The sequence below is a fragment of the Callorhinchus milii genome, unplaced genomic scaffold, assembly GCF_018977255.1.
Source record: "Callorhinchus milii isolate IMCB2004 unplaced genomic scaffold, IMCB_Cmil_1.0 Scaffold2, whole genome shotgun sequence".
Classification (NCBI taxonomy): domain Eukaryota; kingdom Metazoa; phylum Chordata; class Chondrichthyes; order Chimaeriformes; family Callorhinchidae; genus Callorhinchus; species Callorhinchus milii.
Genome location: NW_024704743.1, coordinates 63719814 through 63740412, shown reverse-complemented (window position 1 = coordinate 63740412; position 20599 = coordinate 63719814). Strand labels below are relative to the sequence as shown.

The following is a 20599-nucleotide window of genomic DNA, read 5'->3' as shown; positions in this document are numbered from 1 at the left end:
CTTGCATTAATTTGGGTTCTTCAATTCAGAAACAATATGATAGAGGTGGAGAGAGTCATGCAGCATAGTAAATTCACTTGGGATAATAGTGGGTATGAGACTATATGGGTCTCCAGCTTTTCACTCTATATATTAATTACCCAACACTAAACTAGGAGATGTTGTAAATTGTGAAGAGAAGAGGAAAAATGCAAAGATGCAGGTAGATGAGTGTCTGGGCAAGACTACAGACAATAAAGTTTAATATTTCAATGTGTGAGTTAGTACAATTTGAACAGAATAATGATTGGGATTACAATATTAACTCAACACTAAGATAACAATATATTAGCTAAAATGAGGAAGATTTTTATCCCATGGAACCATTTGAAACAAGAAAGGAGTTTCTTACAGTGTCATGGCCACCAACATTCAGATTTTTTTAAAAAGGTCAAAAAAAATTCCTGACAGTGGGAGACAAAGAACTAAGGTGTGGTTATACACACCAGGTGTAGGAAACGTAATGTGGTTCTAGAATTCATAAAGTTCTGTTAGGGGCAACGTGATCAAATCTTTCCCTGCATTTGGATGTACAGAGAATTTACAGCATGGAAACGGGCCACTCAGTCCAACCAGTCCTTGCCAGTGTTTATACTCCACTCGAGTCTTAACTCATTCCTTACTCCCTCCCATTTCCTTCTATTCTCCTCTCCCTCATGTGAAGGTCTAGCTTCCTCTTGAATGCATCTACGATATCTGATTCAACCAGCCGCTTCAGGCAGTGAGTTTCACAATCTCATTACCATCTGCATGAAGTAGTTCCTCCTAAATTCTCTTTTGGATCCCCTAGTCACCATCTGCTACCTTGGTGTTCATTGGTATGATAAGATTAAATATATAAAGTGTGTTTTTTTTATATTTAAGATTTTAACTTGCTGGAGAAACGATTCCTGGGCTAATTTAAATGCTAACCCTTTATTTAATTTTGTAGCAACTATACAGGAAAAAACCTGGAATGGCAATTACCTGTGCAAAGTTACCACAAAACATGGACAAAAACCGTTATAAAGATGTATTGCCATGTAAGTGCTCTATATCTGTGTATTGACATATTTACCACTAATTCCATCTTGTTGTAAAAGTTAATCTATGTAATTTATTTTAATCTAAAACAATCCCTCCAAACTAATATTGAAATGTATTAAACTTTGTCAAAGAAAACGAGAAGTGACAACTGTTTTGTTCTTTGGAAATATTGCCTGTAATTTATTTTCTTTTATAAAGATGATGTAACAAGAGTCGTCCTAGATGGATCAGAAGATTACATCAATGCAAATTATGTAAATGTAGGTTTTGAAGCTTTTTTGATCTAATAATTATTCATTTTGTTTTGTCCAAATTAAAAATTATCAGTTAACATTATTTCAATTTTGTGTAATGAAGAGTATAGAGTACTAGTACATATTTCTATGTAAAAAAAATGTTTTTATCTTTGCAGATGGAAGTCTCTGGTACAAGTATTCTAAATAGGTACATAGCATGCCAAGGTCCACTTCCTCATACCTGCCCATATTTTTGGCAGACAATCTGGAATCAGCAATCTTCTCTTGTTGTAATGTTAACAACACTGACAGAACGAGGGCGCGTAAGTGTATTCTGTTTCTATTAAGAAATATTGCTCCTTTTTGGGACTTTATTGATCACATAAAATAACAATGTTATTCTGATGAGACAATAATCAAAGTGAAGGACTTTCAGGATAACTCAGAGTTCTTTACTGAGTTGTAAGTCATTAGTATTCTACCTATTCTATGAGAGCTGCTAAGAAATAATGATTCATTCTAAATCAAGTATTTCATTCTAAAGAAAATGAAGCTTGAACTTTTTAAAAGTTTATTCATACAAATTTAATTTAAATATTGTATTAGACTGTCAGACCATGGTACAGATTTACATTTTACATTACTTTGATTTGTAATCATATAATGGAGTCAGTTGGATCACTAAATATTAATTAAAAATACTTTATAAATACATATTTTTAAAATAGTTTTGTTGAAAATAACAGCAAATTGTATTTATTTAGCGTGATTCATGTGGGAAGGATATCTCAAGGCACTGTTGGAAATGTGTTCTGTATTATTTCATATTGTGTAGGATTCCACCTCACAAACAGGGCTATTATTAGCAGTTAGGACAATACATTAAAACCAGGTTCAGTATTTGTCTTTAGCCCATTGTAACTAGAGTGAAATTGCATTCAGTATAAAGCTAATGATTTCACCTACCTTCTGCAAATTGTTCTGAGTTTGCTGACCGTACTATTATTGGCCATCTTCATGGAAATTGTGGCTAAGCAGTTTTAAACAGGCTAATCAAGAAAATAATTCCTTGTGATTACAGTGCATCTCTTTCATTATGCACATCATAACATAATATGAAGAAGTAGTGCAATAGTCTGGTTCCTATTTTTAGGAACTCCGCGAACACTGGAGGCGTTTATTCAGGATCAGAGACGAGCAAGTGTTATTAATTGTTGATTAGCAAATGCAAGTATTTAACTGTTGGTTAAAAAGGAATAAGACATGTGCCTATGAATAACTCGATTAGTTATCTTTACATCTGCAGTGAGTAAATGCTTGAACCATTATACAGGATCCAAAGAATATGCTTTAAAGAACACAGTCCATAAGGTATAGTCAACATGGATTTTTAAGCAACAGGTCATGCCGCAAAAATCTACTGGAATTCTTTAAGTGGGTAACTGATCTGGCATTTACTCAAATGTTTAGAGAACGTTTGATAAAAGTTCTGCATGTGAGTCCTCAGGGAGGTTCAAACTCCAAGAAATGGAAAAATAGCATTTGATGAAACAGGAATACATGTGCCTGACATCAGCAAGTAGAAGGTGATCATAAAAGGATAAAGCTCAGAATAGGGAATTAACTATTTGCAGATCCACTGTTTTGGATATCCTGTATTTTGTATATCACAGTATTACAATGATGCTACACACAATGATTCATAGTATGCTGGACTGAGAGAATAAAACTGGAGGACCCAGGTTTAATCTCAACAAACCTCAATTCTGATTAGAAATTAGAAAATTGTTCTTCCCACAGATATGTGGAACAGGCTCAGAACAGCAATAGTGCTATTTTCATTATCTCAAAAAGTAAATGTATAAATACCTACTGGTGAACAGCATTGACTATGATGGGGTAGATGTAAACTGAGCTAAATAGTTCAAGGGACGGACAGACAGACCGACCGACCATTGGTGTGAGAGCCTTTAGCCACTCTGGCCTCACCCTCTGGAATTCCATCCCCCAATCACTCCGCTTCATCCCCTCCTTAGCCCCCTTCACGTCCCGCCTCAAAACCCTTCTCTTCGACCATGCCATCGGTCACCCCCCTTCCCCTCGCCTCCCTTCTCCCTCCCTGACCCCAGCTCGGGTCTGAAATGCTGTACACTGTCCAGCGCCTTGGGACGTCCTCCCGATGTGAAAGGCACTATACAAATGTTATCTTGTTGTTGTTGTTACTTAGTTGAAGGGCAGGGAATGCTATCTGTGGAAAGATGTGAGATTTCTCACCTCATTTTGAATGACTTTGTACTTTGGCTTACTTTTTTATGATAGGTAAAATGTCACCAGTACTGGCCTGATCTACAAGACGTATGCAAGTATGGCAACTTTCAGGTCACGTGTCATACCGAAAACTATGGCATTGCCTATGTGTTCCGAGAAATGATGCTGACAAATTTAGAGGTAGGAGTCGTTAGTAAAACGTTTTCTCATTTATGGTTTGTAAAAGCAAAAATATATGGTATTAAGGTTACTATATTTTATTCTTCAATCAAACACATTCTTATCATAATGAGATATCTTGCAACCTTTTTGAGGATTTAAGCAGGTTGAGTAGGATTTGATAGAGTACTCAACGTGACACAGATAAAATGAGTTGAACTATTTTAGTGGATTTCTGCATAATTTGAAGATGTTTCAGAAATACAATTAGATCTTTTGTTCAGGATAACCAGGAACCAATATCTAAATATATGAAGTAATGATTACAATAATGAAAATTGATTTTTGCCTTTTATTAATTAAATGGGATTGCAATAATAAACCTAGAAAACTTGATATTGTGGAGTCCTGTAGCTCAGTGGTTAGAGCACTCGCTTTGCAAGTGAGAGACCTGAGTTCAATTCCAGGCAGAGGGCGAAACCTTGGGCAAGTTTCCTTACTCCACACAGAGCCTAATAATAATCCTTCCAAAAAACCCAAAACAATAATAAATTGGTCATTTTCAATCTACGACTGTTTGTGAGACATTGCTGTGCGCAATTGGCTGCCGCGTTCGCCCACAAATATACAGTCAATTCACTTTACAGTATATTCTGTGAAGCGCTTTTGGGACATCCTCCCGATGTGAAAAGCGCTATATCAAATGCAAGATTATTATTATTATATACAACAAAACAGCGAAATAAGAGGGCACAGGTTTGGGACTATGAAAAGCAATTTCAGGATAGACAGCAGGAAATATTTATTTAGAAAGGGATTAATTAACACGAAGAACAGATTACCAGAAAATGTGCCTTGAGACCACGATGCTGGATGCATTTAAGAGAGTGAGTACACTGGAGAGGTGCCTTTTCATAGCTGCAGAGCCTTGGATTATCAATGATCCCTAATGCTATTTCTCACATTCTGTTTCTATCTTGTGTTTGCATATCCTCCTCTCTTCTGGATCTGTGGTCTTGGCAGTCCCCCTATGGTGCAATTACCAGAACTGTATTTAGTCCTTCAAATGCAGCCTAATAGCGCATCTTAGCATGACATTTGGGGGTTGAATTTTGATGTGTCCGAGATTTGGGAAAGAGAATGTAGGCAATGTTCTCATGCATTTAATGCTGAGATGTGCTCATCAAGTGAGGGGTCAAATGTCAAATGACCAACTAGTGATTATCCTATTCACCCATAAATACAACGTTGTGGGAGGGAAGCAAAGACTAAGTGGGGTCTCCTTGTATGTAGTTGGCTCCAAAATGATGTGCTTGGCCACGGTATATCAGAATAGGGTCAACTCACTGTAGCAGACTCAGTAATCTGGTTCCTGATCCAAGCAGGTCTGAAGTACTCTAGTGTACAGCTGATGACAGAAATTGACATTTTGCCAATAAACTGGTCAGCGTGGTTCATTGGCAAGGCTTGGATAGGCAGATCAGTCACTGGGCGCAGGGATTTTTTCCCACTCGGCTCCTGTTTACCTCCCACAAGGCAAAATACTAATAGAGTTTCCAGTTGAACAAGCAATGGGAAGCTTCCCAGGGAGTGTTCTCAATAGCAAACTATGCAACTTTTACCTAGTTAAATTCCAGCAACACACTCTGGGGTCTCCAAGCCTTGGGTCTTGCCAACCTGCCCCTAATATTCTCAATAATTAAGTAAGCAGGGTGCGTCTCTCCAGGCAGTTCCGCATTCCATTTCCATGCGTAAGTGGAATTTGACCTCTTTAAAAAAAATCTCAATGTTAGTGGCCAGGATACTAAGAAACTCCTTTCTTGTTTCAAATAGTAGGATTATAGTTCCAAGTAGAAGTCTAGTTTGGATACTCTTAAGCATGGTGATGAGTTTCTTTATGTGTCATATCCGGCAGAATGTGGAAATGTAGCTGATTCTCCTGCTTGTCTTGTTTACACTTATCTCATCTACTTGGAAATAGTGTGGGCAAGTTAACCAGCAACTTTTAATATCTCCCTGCCCCTTTCCCTTGGCAAATTCTATCCCATTCATAGTTCTACGTGAGCCTCCTAATATTACTTCCAATACAAAGTATCTTGCATTTTCTGTCTTCACTCTTTATTATTGTCTTTATATTGTGTTCACATTGCAACATTTTTATGTTTTACTTAATGGATCAGGAATAATGATTTCAATAATTTAATGGTATCACAATAATCTAGTGCTGAATTTCAGAGTATTAAGAAGATGAGAAACCATTGTTTTTTTTTTTAGCACATGGAATCCCCAAGGCTGAGGATTGCACAAATGGGATCATATTTTGAATCACAAAAAGTTCAGTTCTAATTAGATTTTGATTATCCAATACAAAATGAGAGCAGTGAGCCGTAAAAAGCTTGTTCGTACTTAGATCTCTGCAGATGTATAAAATACACCTGTGGTATTGAGCTAAACCATTTCAGTGAAGGAGAATTTATAAAATATTTTCCAGTAATAGGGATTAAACTTAAACTATGCAATAATTATCTGGTATCCTTTCTAATTAACCATTTACAACTTCAGCACTGCAAGTAACCCTTCTTGCATTAAGATGATCACTTTCTTATATGCTATTGGCAAAACGCATTTTGTTTTTCTATGATAGAACATCAGTCTCATCAAACATTTGGCGACAACATGCAAAATGTGGAGGCTGGATTAGTCACTGTAAAATCGGCATTGTTATTACATACAGTAGAGCTCTGTTATAAGATGGTAATGGTTGGGGTGGGGTGGCCTCTATAACAGCCCAATCTGCGGGCATGATAATGAAGTATAATTGCTGATCAGTGCTTCTACAATTTTTGGGGGGATGCATGAGAATTCCATGCATCCCACCTCTGAATGGAAATTCCAGAGATAGATTGTTGGAATGGGGTGAGCACTCTTTCCCTGGAAGGACGCATCCTGCTTACTTAATTTGGAAAGTCTAAGACGCAGGTTGGCAAGAGTCCAGGCTTGGTGACCCCAGATTGTGTATTGGGGTCTAAGCAGCTAAAACCACATAGCTTGCTATTGATAGCACTGTCTGGTTAGCTACTTGTCCAGCTAGGACCACTCCACCCGTTAGGGTTATGGCTTGCAGGGTTAACAGGTGCTGAGTGGGAAGCGTACCTTCCCTCAGTGACTGGTCTGCCTTTCCAAGCCCTGCCAACTAGCCAAGCTGGCTATGCTGTCATCAGCGTTCAGCATTGCTCTGGAAAACTGGACTCACCTGGCTCAGGAATTGGCCGACTGAGACGGTGGGGTCGATTCTGACATTGTGGAGTCCTGTAGCTTAGTGGTTAGAGCACTCGCTTTGCAAGCGAGAGACCTGAGTTCAATTCCGGGCAAGTTTCCTTACTCCACACGCCTAATAATAATCCCTCCAAAACCAAAAACAATAATAAATTGGTCATTTCCAATCTACGACTGTTTGTGAGACATTGCTGTGCGCAATTGGCTGCTGCGTTCACCCACAAATACAGGAACTCCATCCCCCAGTGCCTTCGCCGCTTCCTCCCTTTCCTCCTTCAAGGCCGGTCTCAAGACCTTTCTCTTTGACCGTGCCTTCAGCTCCCCTCTCGACTCTCTTCCCCCTCCTCGCTCCCTCCCTTCCCTCCCCTCACCCTGACCATTTCCCCGCTCCTCGCTCCCTCCCTTCCCTCCCCTCACCCTGACCATTTCCCCCCTGCTCGGGTCATGACCCAACTGTGCAGCGCCTTGGGACGTCCTCCTGACGTGAAAGGCGCTTTATAAATGGAATCTTGTTGTTGTTGTTGTTTACAGTGTGTTCTGTGAAGCGCTTTGGGACGACCTCCCGACGTGAAAAGCGCTATGTCAAATGCAAGGATTATTATTATTTGTTGCCGAACATGTCACCTGGGAACCAGTTCAGCTCCAAGGAGACCCTGTTTACCCCCCACCGCACCAGCAGAACAGTCACTAGCTGGTCATTTGACATCACCGGGTGGATAGTAGGTAGCAGCAACTCCTTCCAAGCTTTCTTGTGGGCAACACAGCTCAGCATGAAAAGCACAAGAGCATTGCAACCATCTTCCTGTCCGCAGCTCGGACACATATCCCTTCCCATTGAGCAATGATTCCACCAGTTGGAGGTAAGGAGCTTAAGTAGCAGCTGCTTACCTTTCTGCAAGCCAATCAAGGTGGATTCCAGGCGCTGGATGTACCAATGCATGTTCATGAACTTGGATTCCAGGTCCATTCACAGCAAATACGCACATAAAGCCTGCTGGCTTCCCAGAATAAAAATGACCAACTTTTTGGTAATCAGGTCACCACTTATCGAGCTGGGAGCACCCTATCTGATAGGACATTGGCTTGCACGGTTAACAGGAACCAAATGGGAAGAATCCCTGTTCCCGTGACTGCCTGCCCCTCCAGTTCCTGTCCTGATACGCTGGCTGGTGTGTCATCAGCGGTGCCTTGGAGTACTGCAGACCTGTTTGACTAGGAATCAGACTGCTGAGACTGCCACAGAGGGTTGGCTCAATTCTGACATTCATTAGCAAGTATGTCACCTTTAAGCCAGCTCAGCTCCAAAGAAACCATTCATCCAATATCTATAACTATAATCATTCTGGAGTTTGTCTGGCTCATTAATGTATTATAAAGAGTCTCTATCTCCCCCCAGCCCACTGCCTTTTCCTTCTCCAAGTGTTAAAAGTGTTAAAACTAGAATTGCTGCTTTATGACCTTAATTATTTGCTCAATATCTAATAATAATAATCCTTGCATTTGATATAGCGCTTTTCACGTCTTCTAGACGTCTCAAAGCGCTTCACAGAATAGACTGTAAAGTGAATTGACTGTATATTTTTGGGTGCAATAACTTTGTATGTTATTTAAACACTCCGAGATGCTTCTCGTGTAAGGGCACTTTATAAATGCAAGTTGTTGTGTGTCAGATTGTACTTCTGCTGGTATTAGCGAGTTGAGCAATATAGTCCAAAAGCTACAATTCCAAGCAATAGTTAAAATCCCTACAACCAGTTTTACAGATTGTCATTCATTTTAAATGCTGCAGTTATCTTGACTGTCTCAGCATAATGGAGTCAAGTTGATCTGGGAATTCTTGACATTTTGCATTTATAAAGAGGTTTTCACTTTGGGAGGATGTGCAAAGCACTTTACAGTACTGGCTGGGGCCTGGGAGCTGAGGGGGCCTGGGAGCTGAGGGGGCCTGGGAGCTGAGGGGGGAGCTGGGGGGGGAGCTGAGGGGGCCTGGGAGCTGAGGGGGCCTGGGAGCTGAGGGGGCCTGGGAGCTGAGGGGGGGCTGGGGAGCTGAGGGGGGGCTGGGGAGCTGAGGGGGGGCTGGGAGCTGAGGGGGGCGGGAGCTGAGGGGGGGGAGCTGAGGGGGGCGGGAGCTGAGGGGGCTGGGAGCTGAGGGGGGCCGGGAGCTGAGGGGGGCCGGGAGCTGAGGGGGGGCTGGGAGCTGAGGGGGGCCGGGAGCTGAGGGGGGCTGGGAGCTGAGGGGGGCTGGGAGCTGAGGGGGGCTGGGGAGAGGAAAGATAACCAAAAGCACGGTCGAAGAGATGGATCTTGAGACAGACCTTGAGGGAGGGAGTTGGAGGGATTCTGGGATGGAGTTCCAGAGAAGTGCCAATTTAGCATGGAAGCACAGCCAATTCAGTGGTACGTTCAATATTTATCACATCTCCATGGGAGATGGACTCATCTCACTTTCTGTGTTTTCCCTTCCCCCTCCCCTTGCAACACCATTCTGAGTGGTGAAATTCCTAAAGCCAAGCCCATACCATTTGACTTCTGGCTTTCGACTCACAGCCTTTTTTGTTTAGTGCACCCATAAGTAAAATATTTATGAATTTAGAAGGCACTGAAAGGTTATATTTTTAAGATAATCTACTTTTTTTTATTGCTGCAGACAGGAGAGGAGCGTGATGTTTGTCATCTTCAATACGTAACATGGCCTGACCATGGTGTTCCTGACGACTCAACAGATTTCTTTGACTTTGTGACTCGTGTGCGACAGAAAAGAATCAAAAGGGAGAATGAGCCAGTTATTGTTCATTGCAGGTAATTGTTTTATGTTCAGTGCAAAAGAAGATTATGCACAGTGGAGAAAAAATGCTGAGGTAATTCCCAACATACTTGACTCTCCCTCTGTTACCTCAGTGGTATAGTATTAACTTCTGATATCAAATGAGGACCTATGCTGCAATTAGTAACAGTTTCCTATTAACTTTTCAATATTCCAGTGTGTCTATCAAAAGCTTTTTGTACCATATTAATATTACTATTATATTAATGGTGACTGAGGTAAGGCTGTGTTAGGTAAATGTTAAATTTAATGCAGGTTCATAATTGCATAGATTTTATGAGCATTTGGTACATTCAATCTTGTGTATAAAAGCTCACTGATTCAATTAGCTATTCCAAATATGGGCAGAAGAATTATCTTGTCAACAGTTTCCAACAATTAGTGCTTTTGTCAAATTATTCGCTCAAGGTAAATTACTCTGACAGACTAAAGTAAAATACTTATGTACTGAATATTGATCTTTGTCACTGCCCATAGGAATACTTGACTTGTTAATAGGAATATTGAAAGATAGTCAAATATGTTTTAGATCAGCTAATGATATCACAAACTATTGATATTGACCTTCAAAATTATGCCAATTTAGCTAAGGAGATTTGCTTGGAAACCAATCAAGCTGGGTTATATAATTGATCATCACAAATAGATGTCCCTTTTAACCTTCTAATGTCTATTATTGAAACTTTCAATGTGTTTTGCTAAAACAGTACTAACTACTTTCTCACTGCCACGTCAGCCACAAGTAAATGCCTTTATTCACAAGACTGAAGCCATTTTAAGTGGTTCTCACTTAAAATCCCCTGTCATTTATTTGAAGAACTTTTTTTTCCAATTCCCATACCCAGTTCATTGCCAAGATTCATTCCTGCTGCTGCATTCCTAATCCCTGCTTTCATTACCTCAAGGATATAATGTCTCAATGTTCTCTTTGCTGGCCTCCCTTGTTCCATTCTCCAAACATTTCAGCTGATCTACAACTCTGCACCCTGAGTTTTCTCCTACACACCTATTACCTCCATTGGTTCCCAATACCACAGAGGATTCAGTTTAAGATCCTTACCCCGTTCCAATCTCTCCATGGCCTCACTCTTATATACCTACTCAATCTTTTTCAACTTGGTATTCCCACCCATATCCTCTGCTCATCCAATTTTAGCCTATTCTGTGACCACTACTCCATTTGGTCTAATATCAGTGGCTGAGCCTTTACATTCCTTATTTCTCTATTTGATGTACACCACTGTACTTAGGTAGTGATTTGAGACCACTAAATAAATGCAAGTTGTTGTATGACTACATTCTGCTTGCTTTTCTTTCATCAGTTACTAAACCATATGTATGTATTATATTTGATACCTACTAACATTAGCTTTATAAATTAATCTCTTTGACAGTACTTTGCCAAAGGCCTATTGGAAATTTAGATACTATGTGACTTACCACTGTCAATTTTAAATATCCCTTCCTTAAAGTGTTTGCTCAATCACCATCTAACCTTTCAGAAGCCATCATTAGATGCAGTTCAGTTATTTTCATACAGGTTCTGTTCCTTTTTGCCTATGATTGATTCCATTAGTTTTCCAATTATTATTGTCTGGCCAATGGGTCTGTAATGGCTAATTTGGCTGTCACTTTTCTCTTATATGAGAATTAGGTTTGTTCTTTCCAGTTTGTTGGAACCTCAATGTTCAATTATTTTAAAAAATTTCAGTTCATGATAAATAATTTGATCACTTACATTGAATGAACAAAATTGCCTTTGCAAACTAAGTTTTCCCAATTTTAATGAGCTGCTGTGAATATGTTTTATGCTAATGGTTTAATAATGCTACTGTACCAGCTTGTTGCTACATATTAGCCACCAGCACCCAAGGATTTATGAGTAGTAATCTGTACATATCTGATATGCTGAGGAAAGACTTTTGTTGCATGAGTTTTATTGTTTATTTCAGTTTTTAACCAAGAAAGTGTCTATGAAAACTTAATTTTCAAACTTATGCAATTTAAAATCTCCAAACTTTTAAACATTTGAACCACCCCTCCTTATCCCAACTCCCAGCTCGGGTGCAAATCGTTGACTGTCCAGCGCCTTGGGATGTCCTCTCAACATGAAAGGCACTATACAAATGTAATTTGTTGTTGTTGCCTTCTCCCAACTGCGCAATGTTTCCTGCCTCCGCCACAACCACTCCCCTCAGGCCGCCGAGAACCTCGTCCATGCTTTCATCAGATACTAACTCTCTGATCGCCGGACATGCCAAATGTTCCCTCCACAAGCTGCAGATTATTCAGCATTTTGCAGCTCATGTTCCTCTTTCATACCAAGCTCCATGAGCGATTATCCCCATTCTATCCTGCAGTGGAGCCCTGTAGCTCAGTGGCTAGAGCACTCACCTTCCAAGCGAGAGAGTTAGGTTTGATTTCTGGCAGGGCGAAACGTTGGGCAAGTTTCTTTATTCCACATGCCTCTGTTTACCTAGCAGTAAGTAGGAACCCAATTATTAGTCGATTGGCAGTTTGCTTTTCCATGGGTAGTAATTCCTTCAAAAAAATAATAAATTGATCACTCAATCCACAACTGTTTGTGGGACACTGCTGTACGCAACTCAGTGTCGGGTTTTGCCCACAAAATATACAATCAATTCATTTTACAGCATATTCTGTGAAGCGCTTTGAGATGTCTCGAAGACATGATAAGGCGCTGTATCAAATCCAAGGATTATTATTATCCTGGCTTCACTTTCAAAGCCCTCCATGGTCTTTCTTCTCCCTACCACTGGGACTTACTAACACCTTACTAACCATCCCTCTCCCACTACTTAGTGGGAACTAGCCTGCTCTGGGTCCCCTGCCTACTCCACCATCGGCAGTCCAGTTGGGTCTTCAGCCTTTCTACCCCCACCCTCTGGAATGCCAGCCTGCAATCCCTTAGCCTTGCCCCCTCCCTTGCCTCCTTCATGCCCCATCTCAAGACCTTCCTCTTTGACTGTACCTTGGTAATCCTCCCACCCCCATTCCTCTTGGCCTCCACCCCTCTTGATTCTAACCCCCAACTCGGGTGCAAATCCTTAACTGTCCAGCACCTTGGGACGTCATCTCAAAAGTGACAGACACTAAATAAATGCAATTTGTTGTTGTTGAACTGACAATCTTCTGATCCAAAAGCAACAGTGCTTCCAAGTGAGCCAAGCTGATACCTACAATTATTTACAATGCACTGCAGACCAAGAATGCTGTGGTCACCAGACCAAATGTACTTGCATATGCAGACACATAGGATAATAGAGGCAACAGAATTCTGGTTATTCAAATACAATTTGAAGACACAACAAGATAATTAATTTAGTGAAGGATAACTTTTTCATCCTTTATGTTCTGTTAATTTTTCTGATTTTTTAATAAAAATGTGCAGAATTATTTTGCAGCTACTGCAAAAACGTAAACTTTATGATTATGAGTTCCATTTTCAAAATACATTTGTAAACCTGTTGGTGATTATATGTTTCAATTTGCTTTAATCTTACAAAACTTTATTGTGCAATATTAAGATGTTCACAGGGTAACAAGAGCTACATAAAAGATTTTTACTCTATTCATTCTTCACCTCTATTCTGTACCTCATTTGAATTCAGCTGTTTCTTTCTTTACAGTGCTGGAATTGGTCGAACTGGTGTATTGGTTGCTATGGAGACAGCCACGTGTTTAATTGAAAACAACCAACCTGTCTACCCTTTAGATATTGTGAGAACAATGAGAGATCAACGAGCCATGATGGTCCAGACATCGGTAAGTTTTGATGAGAGTGAAAGGAGCAATAAATCTGTGTTTTCATTCTAGATTTAAGTAGCCACATACATGATCTGCATGTTTCTAAGCTATAATTTATTCTCTTTCCCCAAACATATACTTGACTCTTTTTTTGATAAGATGGCCCTCTATACCTTGTATCATTTCTTGACCAAGAGAATGGAGGGGCAACTTGATCCGATATATGTTATATGTAACCCATGTACTGCCTAAAGCAGTACATGAGTTACATATAATTACATAAAATTATTTGACATAAAAACTGGCCATTCAGCTCAACAAGTCCATGTCAGTGTTTATATTCCACACAAGACCCCGCCATACAAGATTCCTATTTTCCTCACCTATACCTCTGTATTCCGTGGCCCTCATGATTTCTCTGAAATACATTGATGCTATTTGCTTCAAGATTGAATTGAGATTGAATCTCTTTTTTTTTTCATGCTCTGCAGTTGCATTATAACACTATATAGCCCACATGCATTAGCATACTAAAATGTTGTACCATAATAAATTACTTCCTCTAATATGAAATTAAAACTGAAATGTTTAGAATTCATAAATCCTGATATAACTTATAAATCATATAACTAAATAGGGTCATCACGTTTCACTCTATCATCTGAACACATTTAGGCTGCTGCTGAAGATGTCATTGATTCTTTGAAAAGAGTCCTGTAAGAAACATTATTAATATGCCTTTCTATTCCTTGCTTTGTAATATTTACATATTTGAAGTTTATCCTCAATACTCAGGATTTAGATCTGTATAAGTTATTGGCAACAATTTGGGAATTGGAAGAGTGTCAAAGCATTTTACTTAATATCCCACAAAGTGTAAAGTCCGTCTTAATTATTGCTATTTACCAGAATACAAAAGGTGCCCTGAAAAGATTTGAATTGTCACACCAACACCTACAGAGCATGGAGGATATCTTAATGTACTGCCAGCAATAAATGAAAACGCTATCTTGTGGGAACTGCACTTTACTCACATTCCGCTATCTAAAAAGGTTTGACAGCTGCAAGTCAGATTATTTTCTGTTATTCTGCAGTTATTATTCTGCAAAGCAAGGAATAGAAAGGCTTTGTTATATTAGGGTCACCACATATTTCACTCTAGGGTGAATATTAGGATCACCACACACTAAGCCAACTCCTTCCATCGCCCATCTTCTACCATATAGCAAACTACTGCATCTGTTATGATCCATTCTTGCTCACATAGCTATTCTCAACAAAAACTTCATTCAACATCTCACTAAAATATTCAGACTTTTAGATTTTAGTAAAGATCTAAAATCTCCATCTGGTGGATAAACAATATAATTTTTTTTTAAAAATGTAAACTGATTACCATACAGCGGAATTGTCTAAACATTGTATACTAACTATTACAAACTGATTCTCTCAGTCATCACTGGTTATTAATTCCATTTGTGACTGGAACAATTTCCCTTATTTTAGTAGCTCACTCAATTTTTTTTTACCAGTTTATTTTGCAAGGTTTCTATATAGGATCTTAAAAAATAGTTTTTAATTTCTCTTGCTTTGACATCTCTCCATTGTAAACTACTTTTGTCCAGTTCACAAACTGTAATCTATGATTATGTGTACAGTTTTCATTCCATATACTACTATTTAAGCCACTGCTGGCTTCAATTGTCTCTTTCTGTACTCACGCTACCTACCATGTTTTGAACCACTGTCACAAACATTTCTACTTCCTTTGGGGATTTATTGATGTCAGAATTTAAAATGTCTTAGAAGGCATTGTTCCTGTACTTAGTCACCTTGTTAAAGAATAATCTTTCAGGAATTAAGACCATAAATACAGTAATGGGTTTGTTTTCTCTGTTATATTTAAAAACAGATATTAAAAACATTCTTTTTTTCTTCTCTTAACCTAAGATCATTTTAATTGTGTAATATGTTCAAGTGCTGTATTTTAAAACCAAGATTTGGACAGTAAGAACAGATGTTCAAGATTTTAATAATAATAATCCATGCATTTGATACATCATGTCATTAAAACATCTTAAATTGTTTGCTGAAAATTAATTTGAAACAATGTTTCATTTCTTCTAGAGTCAGTACAAATTTGTATGTGAAGCCATCTTACGTGTATATGAGGAAGGTGTAATTCAACCTTCAGAAGTATGTTGGGCTGCCGGTTAGTACTGAGAGGATTCAGAATAGTTTACATGAATTGAAACAAATCAGAAAACCGTATGCACATCTCTGTCCATGACTGGCTCTAGTTCGTGGGAGAACCTGAGAGTTTATTGAGCACACCTAAAGTCTGGCACTTTAAACTGATGTTTAAGTAACAAATGTAAATGTATATCTTTGTTAAATAGATATAGTAACCTTTAGTATCTTGTTGTCTGTTTCCCCGAATTATTTGTAAATGTGGCTGGTTGTTGGTCTGCCCTGTCATTCTATATTTTAACAAACAACTAAGGATCAAATTTTTGTTTTCAATGCAAAGACTGACGATAGGTTGAGTTTAAAACCATCACACACACAAACAATGTACAGCAATGGGTTTTATTTAAAGGCCAACACTACAGTGTAAATTATGGTTAACTATTCTGGTTAATGCTGCTACCTCTTTTTCATTTTGTTAAGTCATGGAATTATGCTTTTGTTAATGATTTTAAAAAGTTACTTTAGTTAGCACTATTTATTATTTTGATTTCATCTCAGTCATAGATTAAAAACAGTGTGGTGATAATTGTGAACTATCATGTTAATTAATTTAGGATATAATTATTGTTGTTCATAAATCCAAGCAACAAGCCCACTGGATGAAGATTGAATGTGGGGCTGACACCTACCCAACTCACAGTGGTTGGACTAATCTGTATCAGTATTTAAGACTAACCACTATAGCTGAATTGGGAAGGGAGAAAGAAGTCACCCCCTTACCCCCTTAGTCAATCTTTAGTAACTGGGCATTCATGTTGACCACAAATTATCATTGGTCAATGATGCGATGATTGACACCACAGATTTTCATGCCAATATTACAAGTGTAATCACAAGAGCTTTGAAATAGAGGGCAATGGTTTCCACTTCTATTGTGTTGTAAAAGGCAGCACTCTACACCTCTGGACATTGACAGAGAACATATTCTATAATGGTGCACAAACTGCTACCTAGAAAGGAACCTTATTTATGTATTCCATATCTTCTAAAACAAGAAAGTTGAAGAATTTTCCACATATTTTAAGTAAATGTAATTTAGTATGGCAGTAATACTGAACTGCAAGCTGGTCCCTTTAAGATTTCATACAAAATATTGCTTTGTGAAACACAGCCTCATATGTATAGTGGTACAAGCTTTGACCTAGCATTCAGATTGCTCTTCTCGTGAGACAATTCTTTGCTAGGCTAGTAAACGGAATGCTGTTTACTCTATATTTCGGTGAAGAAAATACTTCAATGTCCCATCCTACAAATTCAAGGCAAAAAATTCAGCACCCAAGCAATGAGAGGCCAAATGAAGCTTTGGATTCAATAAAAATGACAGTATAATGTATTCAATCAACTCAAGCTAAGTAAAAGGTATTTTATAGAGTACATTTTTGAATACTTTAAAAATGCAGCTGCAATTAATTTATACAAAACCAATGTTTGCCAATGAATTCCATCTATAGTAAAGTTTCTTGCAATATAGTTTTACTGATTTTCAACTTGGATTCAAATTAATAATAGATCATAATAATCATTCCAATCGATATAGCACCTTATCATGACATCATCTATCCCAAAGTGCTTTACATGATTTATTGTAAAGTGTAGTGGCTGTATTTGTAAGTGATAAGTAGACATACAAAGATTAGAACATTCCAGTTTTGAACTTATTGCTGTTTTGGGAATTGGGAAAAAAACTGGTTACATTTGTAAACAGATGGTAAATTGTGACATGGACTGCTAGTTATTGTTGATGAGTTTCAGTTCTCAACCAAACAGTTGAATTGAACATTATTTCTAGGTGAGTCCCTACCTTACCATTTCAGGGAATAGGTGAACTTGGTCAGATTTTAATCACACCTCCCACTGGCTAATAATATGGTAGTGTAGTTGCAGCCAAGTTTCTGGCCTTGTACTGTCTTACTGAACTGTGGTTTATAAAAGTTTTCTATAACGTGTAGCCAGGTACAATTGCGTTCCATGAATCCTCATACAAACTGTTGGTAAAAATAAACCAGTTTAATTTAAGTATTTCAGCTATGTTCAAATTGCATCTTTGAGGTTTTTCAAACACATAGTTAAACTGTAAGTTTTCTAAATAATATCCAAAATGGAAGAATAAAACAGTATTGTTAAATAATGTAATTTTGCTGTTTTTGTCCTTACAGTACAAGGTAGAATTTAAAAATGTCAACATTTGTATCAACTGATAACCAAAAGCTTTAGAGGCCTAATTTAGAATTTTGGTACAATTAGTAATTTGATCTCTTTTGTGCAATCTCCATAACAGATTTCTTTGTGATTTAGCACCAATGTAATCAGAAGTGGTTACATGGACGTGAGCAATAAATACTTTCTGGTTAAGTACTATGACATACAACTGAAGATGAGTTGTACTACATTTTCCAACTTAATGTTCACAAACTTACAATTCATTACTTGCATTCTGATTCAAAATTATGAGCAGCAAAACTGCCCTGTTTATTCCAAGACTGTTCAGTGCCATATCTCTAAAGATTCTGTAGTAAGCCTGATTTTGAGTGGAAAAATTCCATGACACCCACCCTTCATTTCTTCGGGTTCTGCCTAGCTCAGATCTGGAAGTGAGCAGATTTGGAGAATCAAACTTGCATCATTTTACTCTGAGAAAATATGTATTGGTACTTGCACAAGTAGCAACTAGAGATAATGTCCATTCTTTATGTGGTTAAAATTCCACATATACAAGTACTGTAGTAAATAGGTGTGTCATATAAAGTAAGAGAAATCATGTCCCTTTCTGAGTTTCATGTTACAAAAGGAATCAGTCTAGCTTTCCAGCTCTTGGTTTGGATATTCTTAAGCATGGTGATGAGTTTCCGTATGTGTCAAAACACCTGGCTGAGCAAAAACATTCCATCTTGATTTCCCCTAGCCTTTTGGTTTGTTAGACTGCTTTAGTAGCTTAAAATAATTTTCAAAAGCTTTATGTTTTTGACACTGAGTAAGGAATGCGTCATTATTAAATCTACTGAGACCAAGTGCTAAAAAAACATTTAAACAATACTAACACAATTTCCTTCAGAGCTTCCTTTGGACAACTTGTCTTTGAAAAGATTTTCTTCCCTCTACAATGGCTGGGCTGTTAGAATTCAATAAAGTCTCAATCTTAAAAGCTTAAGTACAATACCATTTATATTTATATAACACCTTTCATGTTGGGAGGTTGTCTTGAAGCACTTTAGATAGTTGGTAAGAAAAATCATTACATTAGTATCAGCTTTAACTCTTTGGAATGAGATAATTAATGGCATCCTTGTTTGCAATTACTTCTCTCTTGGAGTCTATCACATAGCCTGTTATTGCTTCGTGCGGCTACCACTGTTGGGTCGACTTACATTAGTCAGAAAATCAGTTAGATGTAAATCATTGGTAGCTGGATTCACGAAACACAAATAGTCATTTAAACATGTTCCTGTTTGATCCCATGGGTTCCTGTGATCAAAGGTTTCTTTAAAAACTGTCAAATTACTATTTCTGCCTTCACATGTCACATTTTTGCCTAAAGTTGTATTTGAGTTTCATACGCTGCTTGCTTCCTGTTTGGAAAGAAGATATTATTACTTGGCACTGTGTTTGGACAGAACTGAAAATATATGCCAATCCACACCGTTATTTCCATTTGTTTCGTGAGACTAATAAAATGCTAGTTCCACTCCTTATCAGGAAACTAATAGAGACAAATGAAATAATAAATGTATTTTCTCTTGTATAACTTGTTGGGAATCACTATGCAAGGTTACAGGTTTGAATCTTTTGCTTGTGGGCCAATATGCAAAGTGTTTCTTTTGACTTTGTGTACTATAAAAGAAATACTTCTTGTAAGGCTTGTGTAAATTTTTCACATCACCCTGTAGCAAAAAGAAAGGAAAATACTGGAATTACCATGTTTAAACTTTTGAATTTTGTGGAGGGTTTATATGTTAACTTAAATATGGAATTCGTATTCTGCCAATGAAAATTTTAAAAAGTTCCTATTTTTGCCATACTATTTTTATATTCAATAATATCATTTTTGAAAATAAAACCTATTAAAAAAATTTAAGTTCAATCTTAGAGATTCAAATGTATTTTGCATGAAAAGTTCATAGCTACCTTTGACATATTGTGTAAGAAACAAAGCACTATTATCTTTTCCCAAGATCAAATTTTATTCCATCTCTAAAATTTAACTTACTGGAAGTGAAACTGTTTCACGTAAATGACTGGACTTATTCAATTATGCAATAAAGTATCGTTTTTACAGTGAGAATTCTATGTTCGATTAGTGTAGTGTTCTTTAACTTTCATAGTGCACTTCTTGCAAAGTGATATCTGATAGCAATCACCAATTGGCTTGCTAATTTGGTCATTTTAACTATGGCATATATTTATGATTCTAATCAGTTTTTAAATGACCACAACTCCTAAAGGCAATGTCTGAATTGACCTAAGCAACCATTCTGCAATGAGCTCACTTTCCAAATTGGGGACCAAACCTCTTAGACATTTGAATACTTATCTCATTGTTTGTTTCAAAGACCTATATCAATGTATTGTGTACTGTTAAATTAATAACCACTTGCAAGGATTATTATAATAACCACTTGTCAAGCAGTCTTGAATGCCTTTTCTTTGTATAAACATTGTCCTTTATGTTTCCGGTACTGCAGCATATCATTCAAAATGACCATCAAATGTAGAACATTATAGAAAAGAAATATCTCAGCGTTTATATTAGTGGTTG

General features: G+C 37.9%; 1 protein-coding gene across 1 annotated transcript in view; it reads left to right on the top strand.

The window, feature by feature from the left end:
• The window catches only part of LOC103181181 (protein tyrosine phosphatase non-receptor type 3), a 72373-nt gene extending 56011 nt beyond the window's left edge, over positions 1-16362 (top strand). The window contains exons 21-27 of the mRNA XM_007897446.2: positions 971-1061; positions 1264-1325; positions 1478-1624; positions 3621-3749; positions 9652-9803; positions 13479-13614; positions 15724-16362. Of these exons, the coding sequence (XP_007895637.2) occupies positions 971-1061; positions 1264-1325; positions 1478-1624; positions 3621-3749; positions 9652-9803; positions 13479-13614; positions 15724-15813 (807 nt within the window). The 3' untranslated portion in view covers positions 15814-16362. The remainder of the gene's footprint in view (positions 1-970; positions 1062-1263; positions 1326-1477; positions 1625-3620; positions 3750-9651; positions 9804-13478; positions 13615-15723) is intronic.
• The last annotated feature ends 4237 nt before the right edge of the window (positions 16363-20599 follow it).